Raw genomic sequence first — 27,212 nt, forward strand, 5'->3', positions numbered from 1 at the left:
AATCTCCAAGCCCTGCTCGCAGGCGGCTGCACAAACAGTCTACATTTTCTTTTTCTTTTTTAAAATTGCCAAACGCGTGCACGTGCAGGGTGAGCTCAGCCGGTGGGGTGAAGGCACGCTCGCCTCCCCCCCCCGGTCCGCGCGTTCTTTAAGAACGTGCGGTCCGAACGTGCAGCCCCTGACAGAGTGTGCAACTGCGTTACGGTTAATTTACTCATTTGTTTCATGATCTCATAAAAATAAGCAAACACAGCCTTCCTCTGTGAAAAATCATCTTCAGCTGCTATGAACTACTGTCCCCCGTATCCCACAACTCCCACAAACGTATGAATGAGACACGGGGAAAAAAAAAAAAACGAACATCAACACACTTAAGTAACAGCTGACGTAATTACAATTAACTCACATTAAATACTTAAGGAATAATTGATTTGGGAATAATTGACACAGCGGCCATTCAAGCACCGAATGAGTGAAGTTAATCAAAAACACACCGGATTTGGCTTCAGTCTGAGGATTTCTCAGTGTTCCAGTCCGTTATACTACTTAAGGTTATATACATCTGCTGCCTGCTGAAGGTTGCAGGCTCTCTACGCAAACAGATGACAGGGAGGCTCTAAACTATAGGAGAATCGAGACAAAAGTACTTTGGGAGCCCAGGATGGCATGTGATACTGCCACCATCCTCATGTGCAGGTTGTCGGCTCCCGAGGACAGCAAACAGGTCACGCCTGAGCAGAGCAGACCCTTCCCCTGCTTCCTGACAGTTACGGGCGTAAAATAACAGTCCTGGCAAGACATGCTAATAACTGGCCTGGATTATTATAAAAATACTTCATTCGCTTTACAAATTCCAGATCTTCCCTTGGCAACATTGGTGCATCAGTGCAGCGAAACTTCATAGTCACTCAGTCACGGCAGCACTTGGCCTTTTGCGCTGGGAGATGAGGTAACATTCAACAATACTATTTAATTGCATTTTATTTTCCGATTATGTCATTTCATTGTTCTTCCCTTGTCTTTTTCCTTTTCTGCAGCTGGATTAACTACTTTGCTCTTTGCAGTAGCCCCTGGTCTATGATCGGAATGCATTCGAATTATTGCATTAACAGTATTCAAAACTATATTAACACGCAACAGCAATAAACGACTGGGGAGACGTAGGGAATAAACCTCCAGGCTAATTGTGTGTGTTGACGAGTAGACATCAGGACACGCTAACAAATAGGGCAGAAGCTTGAGCTACTTTACAGCAGGGTGGAGCTACAAAGGGAACCTGAGGGGGGCGCTCTCTCCACCTCAGCACCTCAGACCTGGCTACAAGCGTGCCGAGGTTTTGGAAGGCAGTCATTCTATCGGTTCTGATGCTATAATTATTTTGTATGGTGATCGGTTCCCCGTGATGGTTAGACAGCAGTATGCAGTCTGTAGCTCTGCCCTTTTGGGTCTGGATTTGGGGGGGGGGGGGGGTTGAGAGAGCGGGGGCTTGAATTTCAGGGAGGAAAAGCAGCGCGAGAGGCTGAGTGTTTGTTTAACAAAGTCACTCTTCTTCAAAGTGCTGTTACAGCTGGCTGTCTCGGTGCACTGAGGCTCGGTGGTGTGATTCATGACCCAGTGCTGTGTGTGTGTGTGTGTGTGTGTGTGTGTGGTGCTTGGGGGGGGCAGATCTGTTAAACTGAGGGCAAGGGGAATAATGGCCAGCGCCGCTCAGCTGCGGAATGCGGACCCCACGATTTTTCTTGGCTCCGCGGGAAACTTTCTCTCAGCCCCCAGACTGTGGTCCAGCTGATTCCCAGGACCGACGCGGCGCCCATGTGAGAGGAGAGAGGCTCACGTTAAATTCACCCCAGCAGGGGAGGGGGCGAAGGTCTGGGGGCCTGACCTCGGCCTTAAGACACACGCAGCGAGCTGCAGTCACCGGCACCACTCCTAAAACGAAGGTGCGTGGAAAATGAATCACTGGCAAGCGGCAGGAGCAGAGCAGACGGCGGCGATAAACCGTCGGCGAGGGACGTTTCATTCTGAACGTGGAAAAGCGAGACTGGATCCCTGGGAGGAGCCATAAATACTGCAAACCGCAGAGATCCAGGGTTCCATGTCAAAGCGAGGTCGGCGGCAGAGGCAGCGAGTTCGCCAAACGTTTGTCCAACATCCACGCTCCTCCCGTTTAGCGGACCTGTTTCTCTGCAGCGGTGGTGTCACTGCTCGATACCACCGGGGAGTTTTAGCTGGATCTTACTCCGGTTCAGTACCCTGTCCAAAGTTTCTAAGGTTTGGTCGAAGAAGCGGCTCCATATTTGACTGGCTGTGTCCTTAATCAGCTGACTTCAAATTAAATAAAATAAGAGATGGCGGGGAACATGCGAGTATGGCAGGAATGGGATGAGGCCACCAACTATCTACCCCCCCCCCCACCCAAGCTAATTGATTCACTTTCTAATCAATCACCTGAGACTCCACCCGCCCACATCTGACGTCACCTTCATCCAGGTCCTCCAGCAAATGACAGAGCAGGACAGATCTCAGCTCGGCCATGAACAGAAGCCTCCGTTAAAGCTGGATGTCTGGCTCCGTAGCAGGCGGCTGCTTAACCGTTCAGTGGCGACGTCGTGCCACGGCCGGGTCGTTCGGAGCGGCAGGTGGTCCGGGGTAACCCAACACGTCCACCCAGAGCCGCATCTTACTGCACCTCTGCCATAAATACGGGCCGATCGAGCTTGGACCATTTTAACAGTCGTGTTTGCTGTTTATTTAAGTATTTACACAAACTTCAATGTCTCCCAGCTTCAGGTGTGGAAAAACAGCCAATCGGTAAATAGTACCGACTCCTCAACTTTCCAACAAGCCCCTCGACAGTCACATATGTGTAGAGAGTTTCCTAGGACAACTTTTAAGAAATTCTTTCTGCGGCGGTTAAAGACTTCAGGTGTCTGCTTTCCACTGTCACAAAGCCCGATCATCTCACTCTTCAGACCTTTTAAATGCTAATGACCTGTTTCAGGGGTCTGGCCACAGGGCCTGAGTTCCGGAAAGTGCACAGACCTACTGGGGCATTGTTCTGGTGGGGGGGGGGGGGGGGGGGGGGGGGCAGGGAAAGACTAGAGAGACAAAAGGGGGACATCTTAGGTTAAGAACAAAAAGGCCAGTGTGTGTCTTTGTGTGTGGTGGGGGCTGCAAACTGCAACCGAAGTCACTTCATGAAGCACTCAGTCAAAGTGGCAGTCAGAGACCCAGCACGATCCAATACCATTTAAAGGTCCATTCAGACCAGTTAATACCACCAGCTATCACAACCCCCCCCCCCCCCCCCCCAAAAAAAAAAAAAAACCTCCACCATTTTCTTGATGAGCATGTGAAACAAAACTAGTTTAATGTACCCCTGGCTAAGGGAGAGAGACGCTTGGCCGGGTCTGACCTGGGGGGTGAGAGACAGCATGGAGACTGATGGATTATCAAGGTAACAGAATGACAGACATCTTTCTATGTGCAAATCCTGATCTCCCATCCCAACCTCCCGGCTACAGGGAGTCAAGTGAACAAAATGTACCCTGTTCACGAAGCCCCCCCACCCATACATGCACACTGCCCTACAACCCTGTCAAGAGCAAGGGGAGGGGGGCAAAAAACATAAGAATCCTAGAGCTCCCCATAGACGTGAACAACCAGCGCTCAGCGGCGATCAATCGCTGCGCGGCCTCTGATCCGGGGGCCCCGGAGGTCTGGCCTGGGGGGTATTGTTCCAGGTTTGTGCCTCATATCCTCCGAGGGACAATTGAAGCCACTGACAAGCCAGTGAAGCAAAGAGGAGCCTTGGGTCACGTGGGCTTCCTCCTGCGGACCCATCTCAGGACCCCTAATAGACCTTCTGCCTTTCTCTCTGCCCCCGTCAGACAGGAGCCCTTTACAGCATCATAATGCAGTGATTTCAACAATGGACCCCATTCAATACCGCTCTCCCCCATGCAATAAAACGGATATTTAGCAGCAAATTTTTCTCTTTCTTGAGAGCTGTTGTAACAAGACAATGGAAGCCCCTGAACTCGATTCTGCATCTCCAGCCACTGTAACTAATCTACTGTGTCCAGTTTAACCTTTTCAAGTGGGTGATAATTTGCCCCCCAGATCCATTCGCCGAACATGACCCGACCGATACGCCAGAGGTCACATGACATGCACTAGCAGGTCCCCGGGAGACTGGGAGAAGCGTGAAAGGATCTCTTGAAAAAGTCCAGGGCAGAGAAAGTCTGACGACGGTTTGTCCCACAGCGGTGACGAGCATGTTTAAAAAAAAAAAAAAAACTGAAAAAGAGGAGAGATGGACAGAGCGTTTGACACCGATGTGACGCAGCAAAGCTTGATGAATTACATGCATGCTAAGGCCTAACTAGGAAATGACAGAGAGAAGGGATGACAGAGACTGGAACCATAAACACGGCGCACCCCCTTCAAACCCCTCCTCCACCATGACACGAAACACACGCGCTGTCAGAGTGACGACCTCCAGCCTCCCGTCGATGCAGCCCGCTGCTGGCTTGAGACTCCACAGCCACGTCTCCCGCAGCATGCAGCCCCGGCATCGTCAATTCAGAGCCTCTCCAGGTCACGTCAGTGCAAGTCAGACCGAAACCCTACCCCCGGTCCACCCCTCCACCGAGCACCACAGCAGAGAAACCCAGGGCTGGTGTTGCTCAAGACATACCTCGACCCAGAAGCCCCTGAACGAATCTCTGTAGGAACGTGGCAGCAAACCGGTAGCCCACCTCCAGCCCCACGTGTGTCTGAGCACGGCGACTGCCCGCAGGAAATGACACACGCTGATGTTCACCAATAGCTTGACAAATACAAGTGCCTTGATTTTAGCGTCACAAGCCGAGATTAATTTGCCTACCTGAAAATAAGACGGTTAAACAATGTTCAGACGCACACTGCAGAAGTACCAGCTAACTAGCACAGTCATAACTTGTGTGAGTCTGAATTAAAGGAGGATTTCTGTGTTCGCTTGAGGAACATGAAGTCATCAGGCAGACAGTACAAGCTTAATGAGGGAGCAGTGCAGATACGTTGATATTTTACAACAGAGGCATCGCAGGTATCGAGGGGCTTGGCCGGGGATATAGTGCTCCATGGTAACGAATACAGCGCATTTTAAATCGCTGCGCTGAGCTCGCTTGTGTTTCAGAAAGTCCAGCAGCGCTAATGCAGGAGAGCTCAGTGTGGCCAGAGACTTGTGGGGACCACTTAGTACAGAAAAATTACACATTCAGATGCCCGTTAACAGAGGGACTCAATAAATGTGTTTTTTTCTAGTGCAATCACCCCCTAAGTCCCATCACTCAATATACAAGGAAGGTATATATTCCATTTTGTGTAATTAACAATAGGGTCAGTCTTGAAGGCAACAATGACACTGTAGAATAGTTATCTTAAGTAATACTTTGCTTATAAAAATCAAAGTGTTTTTGTGGGCAGAAACATTGCAGCACAAATGGACAGTCACATTGACACACACACACACACACACACACACACACACAAGTTTGTAGTTATATCTTTGTGGGGACTCTCCATTAATTTCTATGGGGAAAACTCTAATCCCAACATGACGACCTTAACCCCTACCCAGCCCTAACCCTAACTATAAGTAACCAAACTAAATACGAGACTTTATTTTTCTTTTTGATTGCATTCACAAATCTTTCTAAGGACCTGAAACACAGTCCCCACAATGTCAAATTAACAGGTTTTTATTACATTGTGGGAGACATTTGGTCCCCACAATGTAATATAAACATAATCCCCCCACACACACACACACACAGTAGGCATTTAAAATAAGTCTCCTTAAACTACGATACTACTTCGTTCATGTTCCACCTTTGACTGTCCATGGTAAGATTAATTACATGACAACAGAACGCACACAGAAAGATGTGGAAATTGTCTGAAGCACAAAACAGACACATAAAACAAAAGGATCCCCCCCCTCCCCAGTAAGGATAAGAAATCGTTTGCTGCTTACCTCCTCCCGGTTCAATCTCTCTCTTGTCCGAAAACTGCAGTGCCGTCTCTCTCTAGCCACTTTCCCTCGCCTCTCTGCGTCTTCATGTGTCACGCATGTGTTTGCGTTCCCACATATGTGAGTCCCAGCGAGGCCAGAGCGGCTCGATCGAAGCCAGGGAAACACAGATGGATCCCATATGGAAAAAGATCTCTCTCTCCCTCCCTCTCTCTCTCTCTCTCTCTCTCTCTCTCTCTCCCTCCCCCTCCCTCTCTCTGTCTCTGTCCAGGAACCCTTCTCTCTCTCTCTCTCTCTCTCTCTCTCTCTCTCCCTCCCTCCCTCCCTCACACACACACACACACACACACACACCACACACACACACACACACACACACACACACACACTCTTCTCTCTCCTAGGGTGGCTGCCAGGCTGATGTCACTCACCAGGCCACACCCCCTTCATGGATCTCAGCCAATCTGCTGCTAATCTATTTGGTGTATTTATCGACGGGCGTCATAATTAACATAACTAATTGTTCTGGCACGCAGAGTCAAAACAAAAGCTCAGCCAATGCAGGGGACTGCGGTCGTCTTCGACACCCCTGAATGGTGAACTTTTACACTCTCTAGCACCCTCCTGCGTGCTCATTTTTCTTTTCGTTTCATTTAGCAGCTATTCCAATCGCCGTCGACCGAGTCTCGTTTTGGTTCCTCCAATATAAAGACCAATAGTCACTTATTACTTCTAGTTCTCTCGTAAAAGTGAAACATTTCATACAGCTTAATACAAGTGCAGATATGCCTCCGCAAATTCAGGCTCCTACTGTGGCAGGCCACATTGGCAGGGGATTCGTTTGTGATATTCGTTTGTAACATAAAATAAAAAATAAATAATAAATGTAAAAAAATAAACAGTGGAGTAATTTATTCAAAGATCATTCTGCTGTTCAAATTTTCATCCAGCCAGCCCTCATTGACCCACTTATCCTTGTAATGGTCACGGCATTTAATTTTTTTTAATTTGGTGAATCCTTTAAAATAATGCACACTGTCACATACTGGGTCTCTCCCTGGATGGGGAAAGGCCCAGAGGGACCATGAATAGGGGGCCAGGCTGCGGCCGGTTTGTTTGCCTCTCGGCTGGCTACAATAGCGCCGCTAACGTATCTGACATCACAGATTCAGAGAGGGATTACCCACCCATTGTCATGCTAATGGGGGTACTCCCACACATTGTTAAACTGGAGAGTTAGGGACCCTTCAGAAAATGATCGTCAGTGACCCGATTTTAACTGAGCTTATCATATTCTATCGGGACAGCAGCCCGGCTGCAATGCAGTTTTCTGGGGGGTGGGCATTTTTTTGTGCATTTGTGAGGGAATAAAGTCTAACCCAATTTCAACCAGCCTGGAACTCTTCTGGGACTTACCATATATGGCAGTATATTTTCTTAAAAACATGCATGCAAAATGAGAACTCTTACACACACAGGTTTGTAATTATATCTTCGTGGGGACTCTCCATTAATTTCTACGGGGAAAACTCTAATCCCAACATGACGACCTTAACCCCTACCCAGCCCTAACCTTAACCATACATACCTCAACAAAATACGAGAATTTTTACTTTTTTTTCTTTTTTCAATGGCATTCACACACTTCACAGACCAGAAAAATGGTCCCAACAAAATCTAAATAAAGTTTTTATTACACTGCGGAGGCCATTTTCTCACTGCAATGTAATATAAACATAATACACGCACACACCCCACTGTAGGTACCATCTTTTGTCTCACTGAGGGACAGAGTACCTAGCAGGTCAGAGAGCCCCTATCGGGCTGCTCCACCCCAGGCCTGACACCCTTTCACTGAACACAGCCCCCCCACCAGGTAATGTGCATAGTCCGCCTACTACTCATTATGGCTGGTGACCCGCAGGTGTGTTCAGATGCAAAGTGCTGCCAGGCCGTTTAACACCCCAAAGAGAGACTCGGGTCTCATCACTGTCAGGTTGCTGGGGGAGGACAGGTAGGGGTGGGGTGACCCAGAGGTCACAGGTTCTGAATCAGCCCCCGGCTCTTTGTGTGTGCATCTGTACGTCCGCATTCAGATTTGAATACTGGACTCTCTGCCACATCTTGCACTTAGTTCTAACTAGATTTTCTTGGTGTTGTTCATTTAAACATCTTTTCACATGTTAGCTGCCAGCAGAATTTTGCATAGTTCTTGTTCCAATGCTATCTTACATGGTATACTGGTCACTCAGCCTACCAGTCCAGAGATGGCGCTTGTGATCTATCTGCCTCACTGGCACAGCGCTGTTGGCAAAGTGTAAAGAAAACAAAAAAAAAAAAATGCAAAAGTAGTGCGATTTGCATGTTCTCCTTGCGACTGTAATAATGTAAATAAATATTTTAAAATGTATAAAAAATGGTTTCTGCTAGGATTAGTGCACAAAAGCTGTGATCCCCTCTGTTAGTATTCATTTGCCTTGAGACACATCTGGCATTATCCAATTAACACGACCTCAGTGGTGGGAGGCCTAGGGAATTCTGGGAGCCCCCAGAGCACCCCTTCAAGAAGAGAGACGACCAGCCTAATTGTTATGCTTTACTGTTTCCTTTTAAGGCGCACACCCCTTAAAGATTTCTGCGAGAGTGAAGGAGAAGCCAGCATTCAACCAAACCTGGCGACTGTGAACCGGGCGACCTGGAGCATTCTGGGTAAAGTGTCTGGAGAGAGACGCTGCGGGGGCAAAACCTGCAGGAGGGAAGAGGCCCCCAGTGGCGCTTTTCCAGTGCCACCAGCAGCCAAGCTGTACCAGCCCCCTACCGAGAACTGACGGTTTTCCGTTGCAGACTGCGCGCGTCATACTCCAGCCGCGACTGCGCTCATAGGGCCCAGCGTACTAGCTGGGCTGAAAGCGTGACCAAACCAAGGTGCTTGTGTTACCATCATCTGATTAGTTGAAAGTACAAAGCATGTATTATCTGAAGGGAAAAAAATGGCATATTCTATATGTTATTCATTATTAGTAGTACTGTACATTGCAATGCATTCCCGAAAACTCGGAACTTGAAAATTTCCAACCTCCTACTTAAAAAATTACCATAGAACAGCTAAACGTAATAGACAGGCAACACAAGCAAATGCAAATTCCACTAGCATTCGATACTTGTATGACAGTAATTCTCAGACATGCTAGCAGAAATTAACGTACAGTAAAGACAGAAGAATGACGTACGGCACTGCGGTGGAAAACTTCGATACCGTGCCGTCTCACTTCACGGTACCGGTCGGTTCCTGTATGCCAGTGCAAAAGCGCGTAAGTCGCGGTGAGAGATGCTTCCAGAAGGTCACAGACCCAACAGGCTGGCTCTGACCATTATCCAGATAAACTACACGGCTCCATCTTTGCAGCCATTTTTTCTTTCACAGCGTTACACATGGAACAACTTTAGTTCCTTCATTTGTTTCTGAGGGGGGAAAAAAAAAGAGAAAAGTTCTGCCCGCAAAATGAGATATTTCAGCAAACCCAGAGCATCTGGTTCTATTCATAAGCTCTCTGAGAACATCTACTTTTAGAAAAATAAACAGAAAACTCAGGCGACCGCCATGCTTATTGAAAACAGAGCAGCAATGCGGGGACTTGAAGAGGCCGGTCAGAGCACATCTCTTCACATCTCTTCACTTTCCCCTCTCCATCCCCGAAGCTGACGCCAGGGTAGATGGGGAAGACGCGGAGTACAGCAAGCGGAAAGGCGGGGGGGGGAGAATGCCCCCCCAGTTCCGAGGGAGGCAGCTGTGAGCCTGACTCACCTCATCCAACGTCCCCCAGCGCATCGCATCCCGTGCCAGCATCACGGAGTATCGGTATTCAAAGGGACCACGGCATGACGGAGTGCGCCTCTCAGGGGAAACGCGCTTTTCTAGCATCCGAACCGCGACGAAAACCACAGGGCTCCGTGTGGCACGTGGCTGGCAGACCAGTGCCCTGATGCCGTCTCTCTGCCCCTGCTTAAGGGATGCACTTTGCAGAGACTAATACATTTTACATTGCAGATATTTGGAAGAGACTTTTATCGAAAGAGACAAACATTTGAGAAAGTAGGCTCAGCCAGTTTCGCCCCAGGACCAATAGGTAGGAGGATGATTCAGCCAGCCCTGGGATACGAACCAGCAACCACAGGCGCAACCTGCTGAAAATGCACCCCCCCCCCCCAACAATCAGAGCACAAGGGGAAACCGCCAGGGATGACCCCCGCTGGTGGTTTCACAGTCGCGCTGAAAGGCGCGTAACCTCACGTTCAAATGATCGACCATCCAAAAGGCGTTAATATGTGAATGTGCGCCTGCCTTTCAAACAGCCAATCCTCTGTGGCGACAGCAGGCCTGCAGTCATCAAGAGAGGCGGAAACAATCTGAAGCTAATTAGCAGCTTAGCATAATAGCTTCATATTCTCCTGCCCATGCCTCCAATGACTGAATCATAGTTGTAACATATATATAAATGAATAGGTTTACACCAAGCACAGAAGTTATTGTTATATGTCAGTATGTTTGCTCCTAAATTAGTCTTTGGAATCTTTGTTTCTCTCTCACATTTTCATAAAGGTCTGTTTAAATTTTTCGCAGGCCGACACACTTTCTGGTGCTCTGCTGACACAGAGGACCTTCAGTCCATTTCCATTAACTCAGCCTTACTTTGGGATTTGACCTTTATTCTTTCCAAACTGTATAAAAACCGAGCTGTTTTTCATTCTGACTGCTGTCTCGGGCCCATCTAGACCCCTAACATCACCGATGGGACCCAGACATCAGACCTGCAGTGGCGTTTGGAGAAAGGAAACTCGTATCGGATCGGAGCCTCGTCTGACGTACCGGACCACCGGTCGCTGGGGTCAGCTGACCGTGACCTCAGGCCGGCCAATCTCTGACATCCAGACATCAGACTCCCTTCTTCCCAACTCTATCTGCAATTTGTAAACTAATCCTAGAGACATTATCTTCCAGGTGTACAGTTCAATTGCCAGGTATAAAAAAAAAAAAAATAAATTTCATAATAACTTTCCCCCCATATTTTTTGCCATCTGCTATTCCATCTGGAAAATCTACTGTAAAAGTGCATATATCACTTATATTCCTGGATCCACCTTCAGTGCTCACACTTGCCAGAATTTTGTTCTGTTGCTTCCTACACAAGAACTTGCCACAAGCTCCCTGGCAGAAACCACACTGGCGACATCCTAATCTGCGGCATTAACACGGGTTATCCTAACCTGCTGCTAAATCCCGGCGTTCTTCCGCACGCTGATCCAGAACCTGGACGTTCCACCGTATCCATAATAGAGGTTTTGTCAGTTACCCCGATGGCAGGAATTCTGCAGGCTCACCAGTGCCGTGCAACAGGCGCATTAAAAGACGAGTCATTTTAGGCTTTTTTGAACAAATTTCATTAAAACACATCCAAACACCTTCCAACCGCCGATCCAGTACAGCTGATGTTATGAAAAACTAACAAGTCCAAGACGTCACTTAACTGAGGTTATGGCATAACTACATTAATGTGATAAGGTGATCCAGTCTGTAACAGACCATCAGGACATCCCCACCATCAGCGGTGGGGGAGGGGGGGGACGTGGGACACCTCCAGTCGCCGATCCCGCAGCTCCAAAGCGCCCTGGCGAGGTCATCTCCAAGGGACGATCCCGGCCGGCCCCCTGCCCCCCACCGCCACCAGTTCACGCTATTGTTCCCCTGTGTGCTAATCGCTCATTCACATCCCATTTTCGCGACATTAAACATGCACGCAAAACGCCTTGGGGCTGGAAAAAAAAAAAAAAAAAAAAACACAAAAAAAAAAAATAAAAAAAAGTGTCGCTGACTGTCACGTTACCAACTCTCCGCCTCGCCCCCCCCCATAGCCATTGTGCCCCCTCCATTTGTGTCGGCCCTGTGTCACCCATAACAAATGGCTTCGTTTTTTCAATCCATCTCTCTCTCCCCCCCCCCCGGTCCCTCTTCCCCCTTCCCTCTGGATGAAAGGCAGGCATTGAGTCGGCTGCGGCATTCCATAACCCCAGCCCACGGCTCCAGATTGTCTGGCTATTCAGCACTGCTGGGAGCGATTAGTCTAAGTACGGTCTGACCCGCCCACTCACCCATGGAAAACCGTCAGATCTCTCGTTACACTCTGGGAGAAGGGGCGGAGCCGGCAGCGCCCGTGCCCGTGCAGGCCCCTGCGAGAGAATGCGCGCCCCTTTGGTTTTGTGCCTGAGATTTATGCGAGGTGGGTCACACGCCCCCCCCCGCCTGCGTTCTCCTGGAGTTTCCACTTAGGGGTGATTACACACAAGGCTCTGCGGTCAAGAGCTACAAAGAAGCGAGTTATTGATAGTCAGGAACCTCCCAAACGCTCCAGAAACCTACACACCAGGTGAAACAGGCCCAGGGTCCGTCTCACACCCAAAATACGCTCATTATCATCATTTATAATTCAAAGACACATTAGCTGATTCTTACATGCAGCACCAGTCTTCAGCACAACTGTCCTGAAATGAAAACTATTACTTCACACGTAATAAAAACAAGCTTTTCCTTTAACTTGTTCCCTCAGTAAAACAGACATGTATAACAAAATGGATTCTGTATAATATTTGTGCAAAACTCTTACACAGCTCATAAGAATGAAGAGTACAATTCTGGATATTTTACTGAGGAACTCCAGGATAAGTGATTTAGCCCAAGGGTACAGAGGAAATCAACTCCTGAGGTTATAAATCAGCGACCTCAACCAGTCCACAGCATTGAGTGGCATAAACAAACATTTACAATCCTCCTTAATAATAAATGTCTAACAATGCATTATGGCTTCTTCCTGACAAAGATAAGGATAAACTGCGACTATATTGCAGATTTCTTACCAACTACTTACTGGTAATCGCAGTACGTATGTGTGGACGTGCGTGTGCACAAGTGTGTGTGTGTGTGTGCGTGCGTGTGTGTGTGTACTTGCTCTGAAAGTGCGAGTCACTTTGGGGAAACATCTGTTATATTATCAAATGTAAATGCAACTCCTCACTTTTGGCTCCTGGTAGCTGAGTCCAGACCACCCAAGTCAATGAGCTGTATTCCCCCCCCCCCCCCATTTCCTGATTCATAGCCTCGTGGCCCATCTTGTTTTCTGAGAAATAACGCTGTACACTCATTTAAAGGGGCGCGACTTCCATCCTGGCATCGGAAACGAAAGAGAAGATGCAAAGCACCACACATGCGTCATTTCAAAACTGTGCTTTGTCAATATCGGGAGCAAACACTCAGGAGGAAAAAGGCCAGGTGTCTCTACCCACCCCCCACCTTCCTCCCTCCACCTGCAGCTTATCCCATAATAACCTCCGACTTCCCCCTTGGGCTGTGGCAGCTGTGTTGTCCCTCCGCTCAGCAACAGCCACACCTGTGTTTTGCAGGTGTTCCACCTGAACACCTGGCGGAGAACCGGCAGCCTGCAGGCCTCCGAGGGACTCAATCACAGACCTGCAGATAAGGTCGTGCTGATGGCTCTGTGAGGAATGCCTTCGCTGTGCTGCTTGGGGCTTGGGGGGTGGGGTGGGGGGGTTGTCCAAGCTTGCCTGGAGCAATATCCCACAATCCTCCTCTCGCAAAGAAAAACAGATGCACAAACACAAAAAACACACTTTCTCGCCGGGGAGCTGCTTAGGTAACCGAGAATGGGCTCTAATGTTTCTGGTACGAGGGTCAAACTGATCAGGCAAGTAGCTGGTGTGTGTGTGAGAGACAGAGATTCTGAAAGGAACGGACACACATCGGGAGGTCTCTGAATTCCGAAGATGAGCATGGTTTCTGTGAGTTTGTCATGTGATCTGCTTCGTGTAAACATGGGCCTTTCAAACAACAGACCACTTTCCTGTTAAAAGAAAAGGCCAACATAGAACCGGAGACCATTCGGGGGGGGGGGGTGTAGCCCTGGAGGTTAGCTATCTGTGCCTTGTCCGGAAGGTCATCGGCTTGAATCCCACGGCTGACTGAGTAAGCACATCACAGTTGACCCTAGGCAAGGCCCTTAGCCCTGAAAACCACTCCAGGGCTGCTGAAGAAAAGACGACAGACCCTGAACTCTGACCCCAACCTTTGCTCTCACTTGTATGCGTGTCCCTTATAGAGGAGAGATATTGGATATGCGAAACAGCATCATATTATCTGTCGCCTGCTTACAACATGAGAACTGGGAGAATTCATATGCAACTGTCCATTCATGTAACAGCTTATTTTATTTCAGGGCCACACAATCGTGGCCCCCAGGAAGACCAAGGCCCACAACACGCCGACCCCCCCCATTGCCACGGCCCGGCAGCGGCGACAGGGCCGATTACCCATTTGGCTACGGCTGCGTCTCGTCCCTCAAACCCCTCGTTTAACTTTTCAGGGAAGGTGAGAGAGAGACGGCATTTTGGCTACTTGCTACCACACACACGACCCACGCCGATATCTACGTAAATGCAGCGTATTGCAAAGACCGCGAGCACGAAAACCAACTTAAAGATGCTAAGTAACAAAAGTAAAAGAGGACAGCGGACGTAAAAGACATAAACGGCCTGCACCGCGGACTGAGTTAATCCAGTTCCCACACACATGAATCAGTAGGACTAGGGAGCTAACAGTGAGGCGACTAAAATGCCCCTCCGCTGAACGGAGGCCAAACTGTATTGTTAGCTATCAATTATTCCCAGAAGGTGAATACAAACCGAGGTTTAACAATCCAATGGGTGCTGACAGTCAGACTACAGCTGTGCTTTCCATTTACTAAGGGGGTGGGGGATCTCAGGGAAAGGCACCAAGAATATGGTAGGTGGGGGGCAAATCCTTCCTTTCTTTGAAAACAGGCAGGCGAGTGTGCATATATGGATGGTGGGGGGTTACGGAGTGTAAGTGCTACTGGAGGCGCTTGTTGTGTTCATTTCAGGCGCCTTTCAGCCGTGACCATCCAAACGAAGCAGCGGAGCTCTGCTGCCTTTGTTCCCGGCCGGCCAACTCGCACAAAAAAAAAGGAAAAATAATACGAAAATAAAACGGAGCCTCTGTGAAGAAATCCTGAGGTCCTGGCCGTCATGCACCAAACGAGATTAACAAGGCAGCAGGGGGAGAAAAGCGAAGACCACTCCCCCCCCCCCCCCTTTTCTAGGTAACAAAAGAGTTAAATCGCAGAGCCACATGGATCCTGTGAGCAGCTCAAGCTGCGAACAGAACGCCACTCTCCAAGGGCAATAAGATCTTTCTACGGCAAAGGTGATCTGTATGGTCTTCATGAATACAATGGAGAAGAACTGGAAGTCTTCACTGCGGATCGCAGAGCCGGTCAAGTTGGCTAAAAAAAAAAAAGAAAACACACAACGTTTGGCTTGTGGGGGCTCCGGCGCACGCTAATCAGTCTGCCGTCCCTTAGACAGATATTCCAGCAAATGGCATTTGGCAGGACAACATCTGGATAGGATTCCGCAGGCCTTGTGTGCTGCATGCAGGCGATCCGCTTCACAGGCCTGCTGTCAATTAGTCCACCGTTCACTAGGCAGGCCGTCGGCACCGGGCCCCCAAGTTGCCCCAAATCTTAGCAAAACATGAGGACAAAATACAGAGGAGTCACTTCCGTAGAGAAAGCTGTAATGCTGACGGGATGGCCATCGAAACTGCGGCCTTCAAGCCGGTATGCATCAAAGGTCCTGGACGGCGTGGGGCTGCGTGTAATTTATACCAGCAATACTGCTGCATTAGAACGCGTTTTATCACATCTTCCTCTCCTTGACATACATATAGAAAAGAGAGCAAAGCTTGAGGTCTAAGCACAGGATTCAGCCACCTCTCCACCCCTAGATGATTTTAGGGTCCAACAGAGATGTGGCTACTCTACCAAGCACGGGATTCAAAGCAGCGACGTTCGGCTCACAGGCACAAACCCCCTAACCCACTGAGCCACACACTGCCTGCGTCAATGGTCGCATTTAACATTTATACTCGCACACTCCTAATGGAGCTAATGGAAAACTCAGCTTTTCAAAGTTCTGCAAATTAATGGGGGTTAAACTAATAATTTACGGGCGATAGCTAAAACCATTATGCTGACATCTAGTGCCTTTTCACCTGGCAGACTTCCATGAGAATTATATTCGGGTCCATAAAAATACAAACAGGTGTTTTTACTGGGGGGCAGTCAGTCACGGGGGAGGGGGGGCTCCACTACACCCCACACCTGCTCGATGAAACTCTCACGCAATAAAGAATGGGACCAAATCTGTTACACATTATTTTATGATATTACTGTATTACTACCACTGCTCCCTGCCCTCACTGAGCAGCCCATGCACACACTCTCCTGGGCCGGTCTTATTTCCCCCCCCCCCGCCAGAATGTGACTCAACCCAGAGACAAACAAATGATTGTTTTCTGCTTGAACTTGAATTCTAATGGACAGGCTGAGCCAACGGCCTGGGTAAATATCAGCATCTGTCAGGGTTCGTAAAACTTGTCCCCCAAAGTGTTTAACAATATTTCTACTTAAGGCCGTGGCGTCCCTTTGGAATATGGGGTTCGGCTGCGGTTGAATAAAACACTTTTGTGCACTGCAACTCATGTTCTCCCTAGTGCCAGTAAGGAACGTCATTTTTAGAAACCAGAATAAAGAAATACATTCTGTTTGTAATAGTAGCATAAGTGGTTCCTGAACATGAGATCATTTCAGCACTCCCTGACTGCCACTAACCCTAACCCTACAGCCGTATCGCTGGAGCTGCACATGCTTTGCTAAAAGAGTGAAAGAGAAAAGCGCTCCTGCCAAGATCAGACACAAATACGTCCAGGCTGCCGGTCCCTGTCTTTAACCACTATGGTTGCTTATCCTAGGATACCGAAACGTCTGCCACAAAGCAGGGAGTATGAGACAGGCGGCCCTCTGGGTGGACAACTATTCTAATGCAGAGTACGAAAAACGTTGACATGGCAACGACCAACTACAAGATGCCGTTAATGACATTAACTTTGTTCATATCATTCAGCAGTGATTTAAGCAATTGACAGCAGCATAACTTCCCAGTAATAATTCACTAAAGTCTCTGCCCAGTGTGTGAACACATGGAAGCGTGTGTCCATCCTGTGATGGACTGGATAGATACCTGGATTAAACCTAGATAACTGGTTTAAGGATGGCTGAATGCTAGAATCATACAGGTTTAAACTTCAAGAATAAGTAAAGGTTTTGAACTAGACACACAGGTGCCCTGATAAATGTCGACCGGCATGTTTAGAAGTTGATAAAATTACTAAACGTTCCATGGAGGACATTCCATTGTGTTCTGCAGAACGGTGTCCTCAGACAGCTGCATGCTTCCTGCAAATCGATGCTGCCGTCACCACAGAGGGAAACAAATATGAATCAAAGCTCAGCCCTTGACGGAAAGGCGCATCCTGGCCGACCCGAGGCCTCAGGGGCTCCTCTGCCGTGTTCACACGTCGCACTCGGACCAGCTGAGAAACCGTCCTCCGTATTCGATTTCACACTGGATAGGCTACCCAAGCTAGGCACCTGCTTGGGGAGGGGATGGTGTGACAGGACGTCTGTGAAGAGTCTGACTGCCTTAGCCAAACTGCGCAGAAACGTATAGGGAAACAGACCAACCAACAATCTGCCTGCCAGCCAGAAATACCACAAAACATTAATGATCAAAAAAACCAATATGCGGAAATCTATGACTGAATCCAGGGCTGGTCTTAAATTTTTTGAGCCACAAAGCTCCATCTCCATAAACACGATATTTATTTAAATTTGTGCACTAAAGTTACACTGAATAGTATTTGAATAGTATTTGTTTCTATATTGTCGGTTAGATCATAGGTTAAGATTGCCAAACATAAGCAAATGTAACCACCTGATAAGTATGACCAATACTTATCCACACCGCTCAATTCTAGTCGATTATCCTGAGCTAACAGATTCATTTATCCAAGTCAAGTCAATATCAAGCATTTCAAGTAAAGTTCCTACAACTCAGTCCTACTGAAGATGGTGACCCAGACCTGGGCTGCAGGTACTGTGGCATAGTCAAGCCCTCAGTGACTCCTGAAGATAAAACAGAACGGACAAAGGAGTCAATATCTGGGAAGAGGAGTTGGGCGTCGCGGGGAGTGTCACATGACCTTGAGTGCTTAATTGTAATAGGCCTATCCTTGTCTGTTCTCTTACTTCTTATTTGTATGCATAGACCACACACCTGTAAGCTCCCAAATCTCGTAAGCAACTGATAGAATATGATAATTGTTTATGGAGTGCATTCGTGGTAGACGTAGCAGTGGCAGTTAAGGGCCACTGTTTTCTGTGCTTCATCCTTTTGCTAAAATGACTGCATGACACCCACGAACAGACACTAGGTTGGCCGGTGCACAAAGCATTTATTGTGTTTGTTTCCATTCAAGCCAATAACAAGGCTATATAATGTGTGCGTGTGTGTGTGTGTGTGTGTGTGTGTGTGTGTGTGGGCTAAACACTATACCCAACAGCACAAGCGTCTCCTTCATGTTTACAGGACTGCCGATCAGCTGGGGTAGTAATGGTTAAAGATTTAGATAAGTTATACATTCCAGGCCGTGGGCACGGCTATTCCTCTTGTGACCAAACAAATTAGTGTGCTTCAGCCAAATCACCAATAAACAGTAAATATAAACGGATAAAACAAAGTTATAACTATGTAGAGCAATGTCTGCTAGACAAACATTACATAACTGTAATAAACTACCAGGATACATTCAAACTAATGGGAAGAGCGGTGGAGCTATTTAAGTGTGGGAAAATGTCATCTGGAATTTTACGTATCTACGCAAATATTTTCTTGGGATTTAAAATAGTCGAAACGGACGAGAATATATCGCCCCGTAAACCGTAGAAAGTGCGGTTAAACGGGCCCATATAAAACCATTTACTGGGGGGGGGGGGCTAGACGTGCAAGAGACTCACTGGCGCCCTCTGGCGGGAGCTTTTAATGAGCGACGCGTCTTCCAAAGCCCTTCGCTTGTATGGAGTCTGGACTCTGGAGACAAACATGTGCCAGGAAAAAGACAGACAGCGCCGTGGAGACGGTCCATGCGACAGCCTGCTTGGCCGCAACCCCACCGCTCTACAGGCAAACCCCAGGACGTGAAAACTGCGGAAAATTCCGAACTGCACAGAAACAAAAGTTGAAATGAGGTTCCTCCTATTAAGCAAACTGCCAAACCCACGAACTTGTATAGTTTATTTATATTTGTTACGGTCCCACCAACGTCCGATCGTTACCTCCGTAATCGTGCGGTTAAAGGAAAAAAAATCTTATCCCACACACAACTTTAAACACCATTAGGCAATTTGCAGTGCGCAAAAGTTGAATCGAATTTCAACACCGATTATAGTGAAAATGTATTAGACACACTGATCACTGGAGCCGTTTGCAGGCTGTCGGCGAGTGCAGTTTAATTAAGTTATTTACATGATAATATGAATGATATAACCGTCACGCGAACAAGACGGATTGTGCGCGAACCGGGGACTCCAGCTGTCATCTGCTTCATCAAAACCTTGACAGGGCTCAAAGTTTCCAGCTCAGCCCGCTGTTTTTGTGGCTATTCCGAGTTCTGTGAAGCATCGGACGCAGGAACGACCACACACGCGGAGTAAGAGGTTTCCTACCTGGGCTATATGGCCAAATAACAGGCTACGTCGGTTCTATTGGCGCCGGCTGTCTGCGGGATATTCGCCAGCAGCGGAGCCCAAAATATATATAATTTGGATGGAAGTTACACTTTCCCCGAAGCCACAGGTCTGGGCAAATAACTTATCTTCCATAAAGTTCAATTCAAAGAGTAATTCTGAAAAGCCCACCAAAGCCCACTAAGTGTGTTTATGAATCTTTTCATGTAAAGACTAAAATCCTAAAAGATTGAGTTCAAGGGAATTGCATCCAACGAGCACACGGGTTTGTTTTGCCGTTATTTATAAAGAATCAATCCAGAACCTATAGCGCATCCCTCCCCCCAAGAAAAAAAGTAAATATTAAATACTTACATTGAAAAGCTCCAGGGATGCCGACCATGTTAACTACTCCGCCTGCTGGGAAAATTCGGGCCGGGGAAATTGCGAAGAGATTTACAGTCAGTTTTAACTGCGAGGAGCCACAGCGCGCTGTCTGATAAAGCTCGTCTCAGTCCAAAGCCCTAACGCACTATTACGCCAGAGAAGAGAGCGGAGAGCACTAAGCACCGGCCCCCACCCCTGCACCGGATAACGGGGCGGCACCCTTTGAAAAACGCGGCCGATGCAAGTGCATTGAAAATGAATGTTACGGCTGACTTTCTCCGACACTGCAAATCAACCAAAAATAAACACATTTTTGTTCTAAAGTAGAACATCATGGATTCCACTCAAATGCATTGCGAGGAATGTGGTAATGATAGTGGAAATACCTGGATGACGTAGTCCCTTCATAGCAATTCCGGGGTAGACTACTTTGGGAAGGGGGGGGGGAATCTGTAAAGGTCAGTGGGAGAAAAATATTTCCCTGACGGTGAGGTGATACAGAACTACAGAGTCAATGATTTTGGACCACCTGCCTTGAGAACCTTTTCAAGCGGGAAGGTCGAGCCTCCTGTCTGAATGAATGAATGGAGACAGGATGTTCACTCATACATCTTCTTAGCAGCCATTATCTATAAATTGCCAGAACAACGAGATTAGCTGGAAGGAAGAAAGGTTTAACTTGGATTGTAAACTGGCTTCAAGTCTGGTTTGTATCCTAAACATCAGAGCCAAGATATCAAAACCAGGCCAGCCAATTAACAGATCCAAGATAAGATCTTAGTCAGAAAAAAGGTTGTCTGTTAATATGCTACTCTTATAGATTGAAAATTAAGCAGTCAGGGCTTTGTAGAACACAAAATCTAAATAAATAATAAAAAAAACAGCTGAACAAGAGAAGTTTTCCCTCAGGAAATAAATTCTGTACAGTAAGTTCCATTTAAATATTTTGTCGCCTCTAAAAATCAGGCAATATAAAATGTTTGATCGCATGGGGCATTGATGTTGAGAGAACACACACACATACAGACACACACACAGTACACTCTGCCTCTTTTTTTACCCACAAGGCTGCCACCTGCTCTATAGAGCGTGCTACCCAGCTGTTGGGCTGCAATAACAAATTAGCACCCGCTAACATGAGCGATTACCTCCTGTGCGTGATGGAACGGGGCCCTCCACTTTTGCCCATTTTAGCCAGACACTGAGCCCCAAGCACAATTTTCACAGTAGCCTTGAGCTTGAAGGTAATCCAGGTTTGGTCCAGTGTGGTTTAGGCTCAGGGAAAAGAAAAACGGCAATGATAGCATGTTTGTGTGTGAAATAAAAGGACGTAATATTCATTTGATTTGCCTCAGCATCTTCTCAGTTCCTGGTCACTTGCATGTAGCAGCAAAAAGACGACATTTAGGACAAAATAGAAAACCTACATTAAACTGCATTCAATCAAACAGAAAACAGTCTTATTTTAGCATTTAAGTACGTGGTTTTTTTGTTTATACATAAGGGAAACCTGGAGGTAAAACTCAGGCTCTGGTGATCTATGTTCTATGCTGTGACACCATACACTGTGATCAAGTGACCGTGTCTCATATCTGCCTAAACCCAGAGTGATCAAATTAACCGTGAACTTCTCCATTTTCAAACCCGTCTTAATAAAACCCTTTGATGGGATAAAGTTAGACACAGCAATGCAGGCTTCCACAAGTGATGCAACACAGATGAAATAAGTAATGCTCCCCTGCTACAAATGCAAAATGAAAAATAAAAAAAAATTTAAAAAAGAGGAATGGGGAGACATGGGGGAAACTCTACCTCAGTTCTTCTCTCAGCAGAGACCTGACTCAGAGTCCCTTTCAACACCTCTGCTTACGTAGACATGCTTAGACAGACAGAAACACACACACACACTACGAACTAGTCTGCCAGAACGACAGATGAGTCAACAGGCTGTGAGGTTGGCACACTCGCACAATCAGCTTTCCTGTGCCCGCAGGTGAAATGTATTGGTTAGGGATTCTCAAGATCGCCAACAATCACCTTGTTACCGCAAGTGTTTTTAATTAGGCCATTAACACTGCTGCAGTTTGTCTCCTGATAAACGCTTAGAAAAGGAGGTTATTTATTTCTCAATAAGGTTTATTGAGGTGAATGAATTTTACGCCGCGACAACAAGAGAGGTCAGAGCACAGTCGGCTGTTGTTCCTAAGTGGTTTCTGCGTTCCGAGAAGCAGCTCCGCTCTGCGTCAGGGTCAATGTCGGGGGGTCTGGCTCGTGTTCCGCTCGGTCCTAACAAAGCAGGGTTAGCTGACTCTCCCCCGCCGTAGCGATACGACTCGAGCGGCAGCAGGCTCAGCAGCAGGCCGTCTGTCGGGGCCTTTTCCGGGGGCTGCTGGGTAACTGGTGCCAAAGGTCGAAACCTGACAGAAGAGCTGGGCTGCTGCAGACAGGGCTGTTATGGGGGGGGGAGGGGTCATGTGACATTCACTTTGTTAAGTCTCAGGAGGAAAAGCCCCTTTGAATATGAAACAGCCGAGGGCACCTATGTCATTACCCCGCTTTGGGGGGGGGGGGGGTGATGCACTGCCATATGGGGTTATTTGGACATTGTTTGATGGGTTTTTAACCCCCCCTGCACACCTTTGCCTGATTTCCACTGATGATACTGAAGGTGACCTTCAGTGGCTGAGGTCAAGATCAGGGACCCAAAAGGATTATCTGTTCTCTCTCTTTCTCTCTCTCTCTATCTCTCTCTCTTTCAACAAATCCTGCTCCTGATGTGGAGACTCTGTCAGAGGATGCGTTTGATTTGGGACGGAATCAGGTAAGGCCTGTTAACGGCCAGTCCTGCTCCGCACCGGCTGTCCTGGTCCTAGATCGCTTGGGCCATCTGCACCACTCAGAGCTGACGCTCAGATGTTGGGCCCATATGGTAACTCTGGGGGAGCCTGAAAATTAATCACCAGACCATCCCAACTGTCCAGTGTCTTCAGGGAGCAAACCAATGAATATATGTATATATCTATATGAGGAGTACAATCCCAGGCCTGCTCCAATTAATTCTTTAAGCTCCCCGTAATATCACATTGCGCCCAGATGGAATTGTTTCTCCCGGCCACCTGCTGTATGCAAAATGCACCGAGATGCATGAAAGGAAAATTCACAGATGACCTGAATTAATGGCTATTGTACTTACCAGTAGCACCCGTCTAATCTGGGTGATTTGAATTTACTCAGACTTTAAACCATCATTGGCTGTCGAAGCGGTTCTTACTTGACCGGAAGATCTTTGTCCTGTCACCAAAAGATTGCAAGATTCAAATATATATTGCCATTGCACTCGTATAACGAATTTATGAATGCCAACTCACCATAGGCAATATAGTAAGTTTTTTGGTAACACTTTACTTAAAGCTGTAATCTATAATACATTGTAGATACCTTCATAATGCATTATAATGGTCAGTATAAGAATTAAGGATGCTTGGTACTGCATTATGAAGGTATCTATAGTGCATTATAGATGAGAGCTTCATAAGGCAGTCATAATGCATAATATACATGGTTATAATGTGTTATGCCTTTTTATAAATATTTCTGTTTATAATGCTTTATGAATGCACCATAAGGGCAGCATGGTGGTGTAGTGGTTAGCTGGGATCCGGGTTTGAGTCTCGTGTGTGTGGAGTTTACAGGCTCTCCCCATGTGTCATGGGGGCTCCTCAAAGTACTCTAGTTTCCCATCATGCTCCAAAAACATGCTGAAGTTCATTGGAGTTACCAAATTGCCTGTAGGTGTGAGTGTGCCCTGTGATGGGCTGGCCCCCCATCCTGGGTTGTTCCCTGCCTCGTGCCCATTGCTTCCGGGATAGGCTCCGGACCCCCCGCAACCCAGTAGGATAAGCGGTTTGGAAAATGGATGGATTATTGCGCATTGAAATGAATTTAACTTCAAGAGTGTCTTACTTCCAGGGTAATGAGCAGGAGTTAATACGAGTGGCATAAGAGAGGTTTCAGTATGAACATAATGAAGATCCATCCATCCATCCATCTTCTAACCACTTATTGTAGATAGTGTTATCGGACTAATAAACATTAAAGCTAAATTAGAGGCTTGCTGGATTAGTAAAATAAGAGAAACGTCAGAGATAGTATGACTGATGCAGTGTTCAGTCATGTGTTCAGTCATGTATTTCCTCTGGGGTAGAAAATGTTTCTCAGTCTAGTATTAGGTGCATATGTAGTCCTCTAGATTTCGCCGAACTGTTGATGGGCCTTCAAACAGTGGCTGACGTGGTGAAAGTTAAGTCAAAACCTTTGTATGTCCTACATAGAATATGACAGAGAAATCCGTGCAGTGAAATGTTTGTTGTGAAGCTCAGATAATCACACTTACAGTCACACACACACAATACGTACGTACCACAGAAGCATGAATAATGGGAAAGGGAGAATGTAAAGAAGTAAAATAAATTAAGATAAATAAAATAAGCCACAGGCTTATCTTAAGGGAATAAACCACGAACAAATAAAATAAAATAAATTAAATTGGGGCAGCGTGTGGCTCTGTGGGCTAAGCCTGTGCGCCTGTAATCAGAAGGTCGCAGGTTCAAACCCAGCCTCAGCCTGTGGGTCCTTGAGCAAGGCCCTTAACTCCCAGCTCCCTGGGTGCCACTATGGATGGCAGCCCTTCACAGACACCTTACTCTATGAAAAAGAGCAAGTGGCGTAAAGACAATTTCCCTATGGGGATCAATAAAGTATCGATTATTATCATTAAAACAGATCTTGTAAAGACAGAGAGAGAATGGGAGCATCGTTGTAAGGTGGGTATCAATGGAATAAAGTGTTAAAAAGTGTAATAGTTCATGTTACAGATGTTTCGTGCAAAAACAGTGACAAGTGAACTAGTGACAGGCAGTATTAGACACTACGGGGGCTAAGTAATCTGATGGGCTGTGGTTGAAATCTGCAGGCTCCTCTAACACCTATCAGATAGTTGACATTGAATCAGACATTGAATGATGAGCTATGATGAGCTCAGCCAGTCTCTGCTTTCTTTGGAGAGTTCTTCAGCCACGGCTGGGGCAGGAACTGTACCAAATAGCAAGCAAGACAGAATGCTTTCTACAGTGCATCTGTAGAAGATGATGCTTGAGTATGCGTGGCTTCATGACGCATTTTCAGAGCTTTTGCAAGAAATACAGACGATGGCAACAGTCGTCACCACCAGGGGCATCGAAAGGACTCTGGGGATCAGCCACTTAAATATTCTGTAACTGTGACCCTTTATAGTCAACTCTATGCAGAGCATTTCGGCCTACAGTCAAACAGCTGGCGTCCCACTTTGTTGTGCAGTAGGTAACGATGTTCTCAGTGAGGCTCTAATAGGTGTATTCCAGGAGCCGCTGAAGCTGGTTGACTATCTTCAGTCTCCTTATTAAGTACAGGGGTTGCTATACCCACTAGTAAAGAGATGTGGATGATCTATGAACATTCCTCAGAGAAATGGACACCAAGGGACCTATAATTGCTGACACGTTCCACCACATCTTGATCAATGTATAACTAAGGAATATATACGGTTCAAAGACACCCTGCTGTCCACTGTAATGAACAGAGAGCAGGGACACAATTTCAAGGTGAATAGATGTTTAGTCCAGTGGCTCCTATCGTAGTTACAAAGAGGCAGGATCAAAACTAGTAAGGTAAGGAAGCAAATCAAGCCAAAGGGGAAATCCTATATCACGGACGCAGGTACTGGCAAGAGGTCGACGATGACAGGTCAGTGAGCAGGGCAACCAAATGCGAGAAAACACAGAGGAGAGAATCGGAAATTCAAGAAGTCGAAAATGCAGGTCATGCAAAGGGATCGAAACCATGGGAACCACTCTGTATGATGCCGACTTCTCAAAGGATTCGGAAAGCTCTAAGTTTAAATCCGGTATGTAGTCACTGGGAGTTGCAGCTGTTCAGTATTCTACATACATACAGTGATACAGGCATGAACTCCCCAATAAGCTATTTGGTTTTCTTCATATTGAGGGTCAGACTGTTGATCACTTTTCCACATTCTGTACTTTCTTGTAAAGTATTAACTAACTATTCGGATTGACATACATATATACATATATGAAGGCGGAACACACACACACACACACACACACACATACACTCATATATATATATATATATATGAAAGATTCCATGTGGAGATATTTAACAGCTTTATTAGTTACAGATTGTAGACTGGTATTACACATTGTATGGGGGAAGATCAGACTAGTTTACAGAAAAGCTGCAGCTGAACTGCATAAACTAATTTTCATTTTGCGGTTTGACCACTTTATTATGGGGTTTATCATACTTAAATTATTCAAATTCACTTGGATTAACGTTACAACATAATCAGGGCAGTTGAATACAGGACACATACTTTGAATTTTAAACGAAGGATTTTAATTTAAGATTGCAAATGCTTAATTTACTTTAAAGGCAACACTGTAAACTGTAAAAAAAAAAAAAAAACGTAAAGCATGCATTTCCTGTTGTAAGAACTGTACAGAAACATGATTTTATTTCTGGTCATAACTGCAAAAGTGAGGTTTTTAACACATTTTAGTGACAGAAGAAAGATATTTAGGCCATATGGAAAAAGTGGATGAAATAAAACTTTTATGTATTTTCTGGTCTCAGTAGGCTGTTTGCAGACATTTTGTACGCATTTTTACATTACAACGTTCATGCATAATACAAATGCAATGAAAATGGACTAGTAACACTTTTATATGATCTTTTATCTTATATTAGTTTTGATTAAAACGCATTCCCCACTGGCAACCAGCTAACGCTAACTGAATGGCTGCATCCCAAACCCTTATTCATGCCACCCTCCCTCGGTATCTTTCCGTCACACCCAAAGTTTTTTGCGATTCTAGATGTTGAAGTGACGTCCCAATGAATTAGGAAATGAGTGACCGAGGGCCAATTTTTGTTCAAATTACCCCTTTGTTGATATGATTTGATGATTTTTAACCATTTTCACCAAACAGGTAGCCAATAATCAAATAACACAAAACTAGATACAATGTTCAGTTTACTGT

The 27,212-nt window shown here is 46.5% G+C and overlaps 1 protein-coding gene across 1 annotated transcript in view; it reads right to left on the bottom strand.

The window, feature by feature from the left end:
- LOC125748040 (protein CBFA2T2-like) overlaps positions 1–22,090 on the bottom strand; it is a 36,259-nt gene extending 14,169 nt beyond the window's left edge. Inside the window, 5 exon segments of the mRNA XM_049023829.1 lie at positions 20,101–20,145; positions 20,499–20,562; positions 20,646–20,741; positions 21,261–21,387; positions 21,925–22,090. Coding sequence (XP_048879786.1) covers positions 20,101–20,145; positions 20,499–20,520 — 67 coding nt within the window. The 5' untranslated portion in view covers positions 20,521–20,562; positions 20,646–20,741; positions 21,261–21,387; positions 21,925–22,090.
- Positions 22,091–27,212: the final 5,122 nt, after the last annotated feature.

This window comes from Brienomyrus brachyistius, chromosome 8, assembly GCF_023856365.1.
Source record: "Brienomyrus brachyistius isolate T26 chromosome 8, BBRACH_0.4, whole genome shotgun sequence".
In the NCBI taxonomy this organism is placed as follows: Eukaryota; Metazoa; Chordata; class Actinopteri; order Osteoglossiformes; family Mormyridae; genus Brienomyrus; species Brienomyrus brachyistius.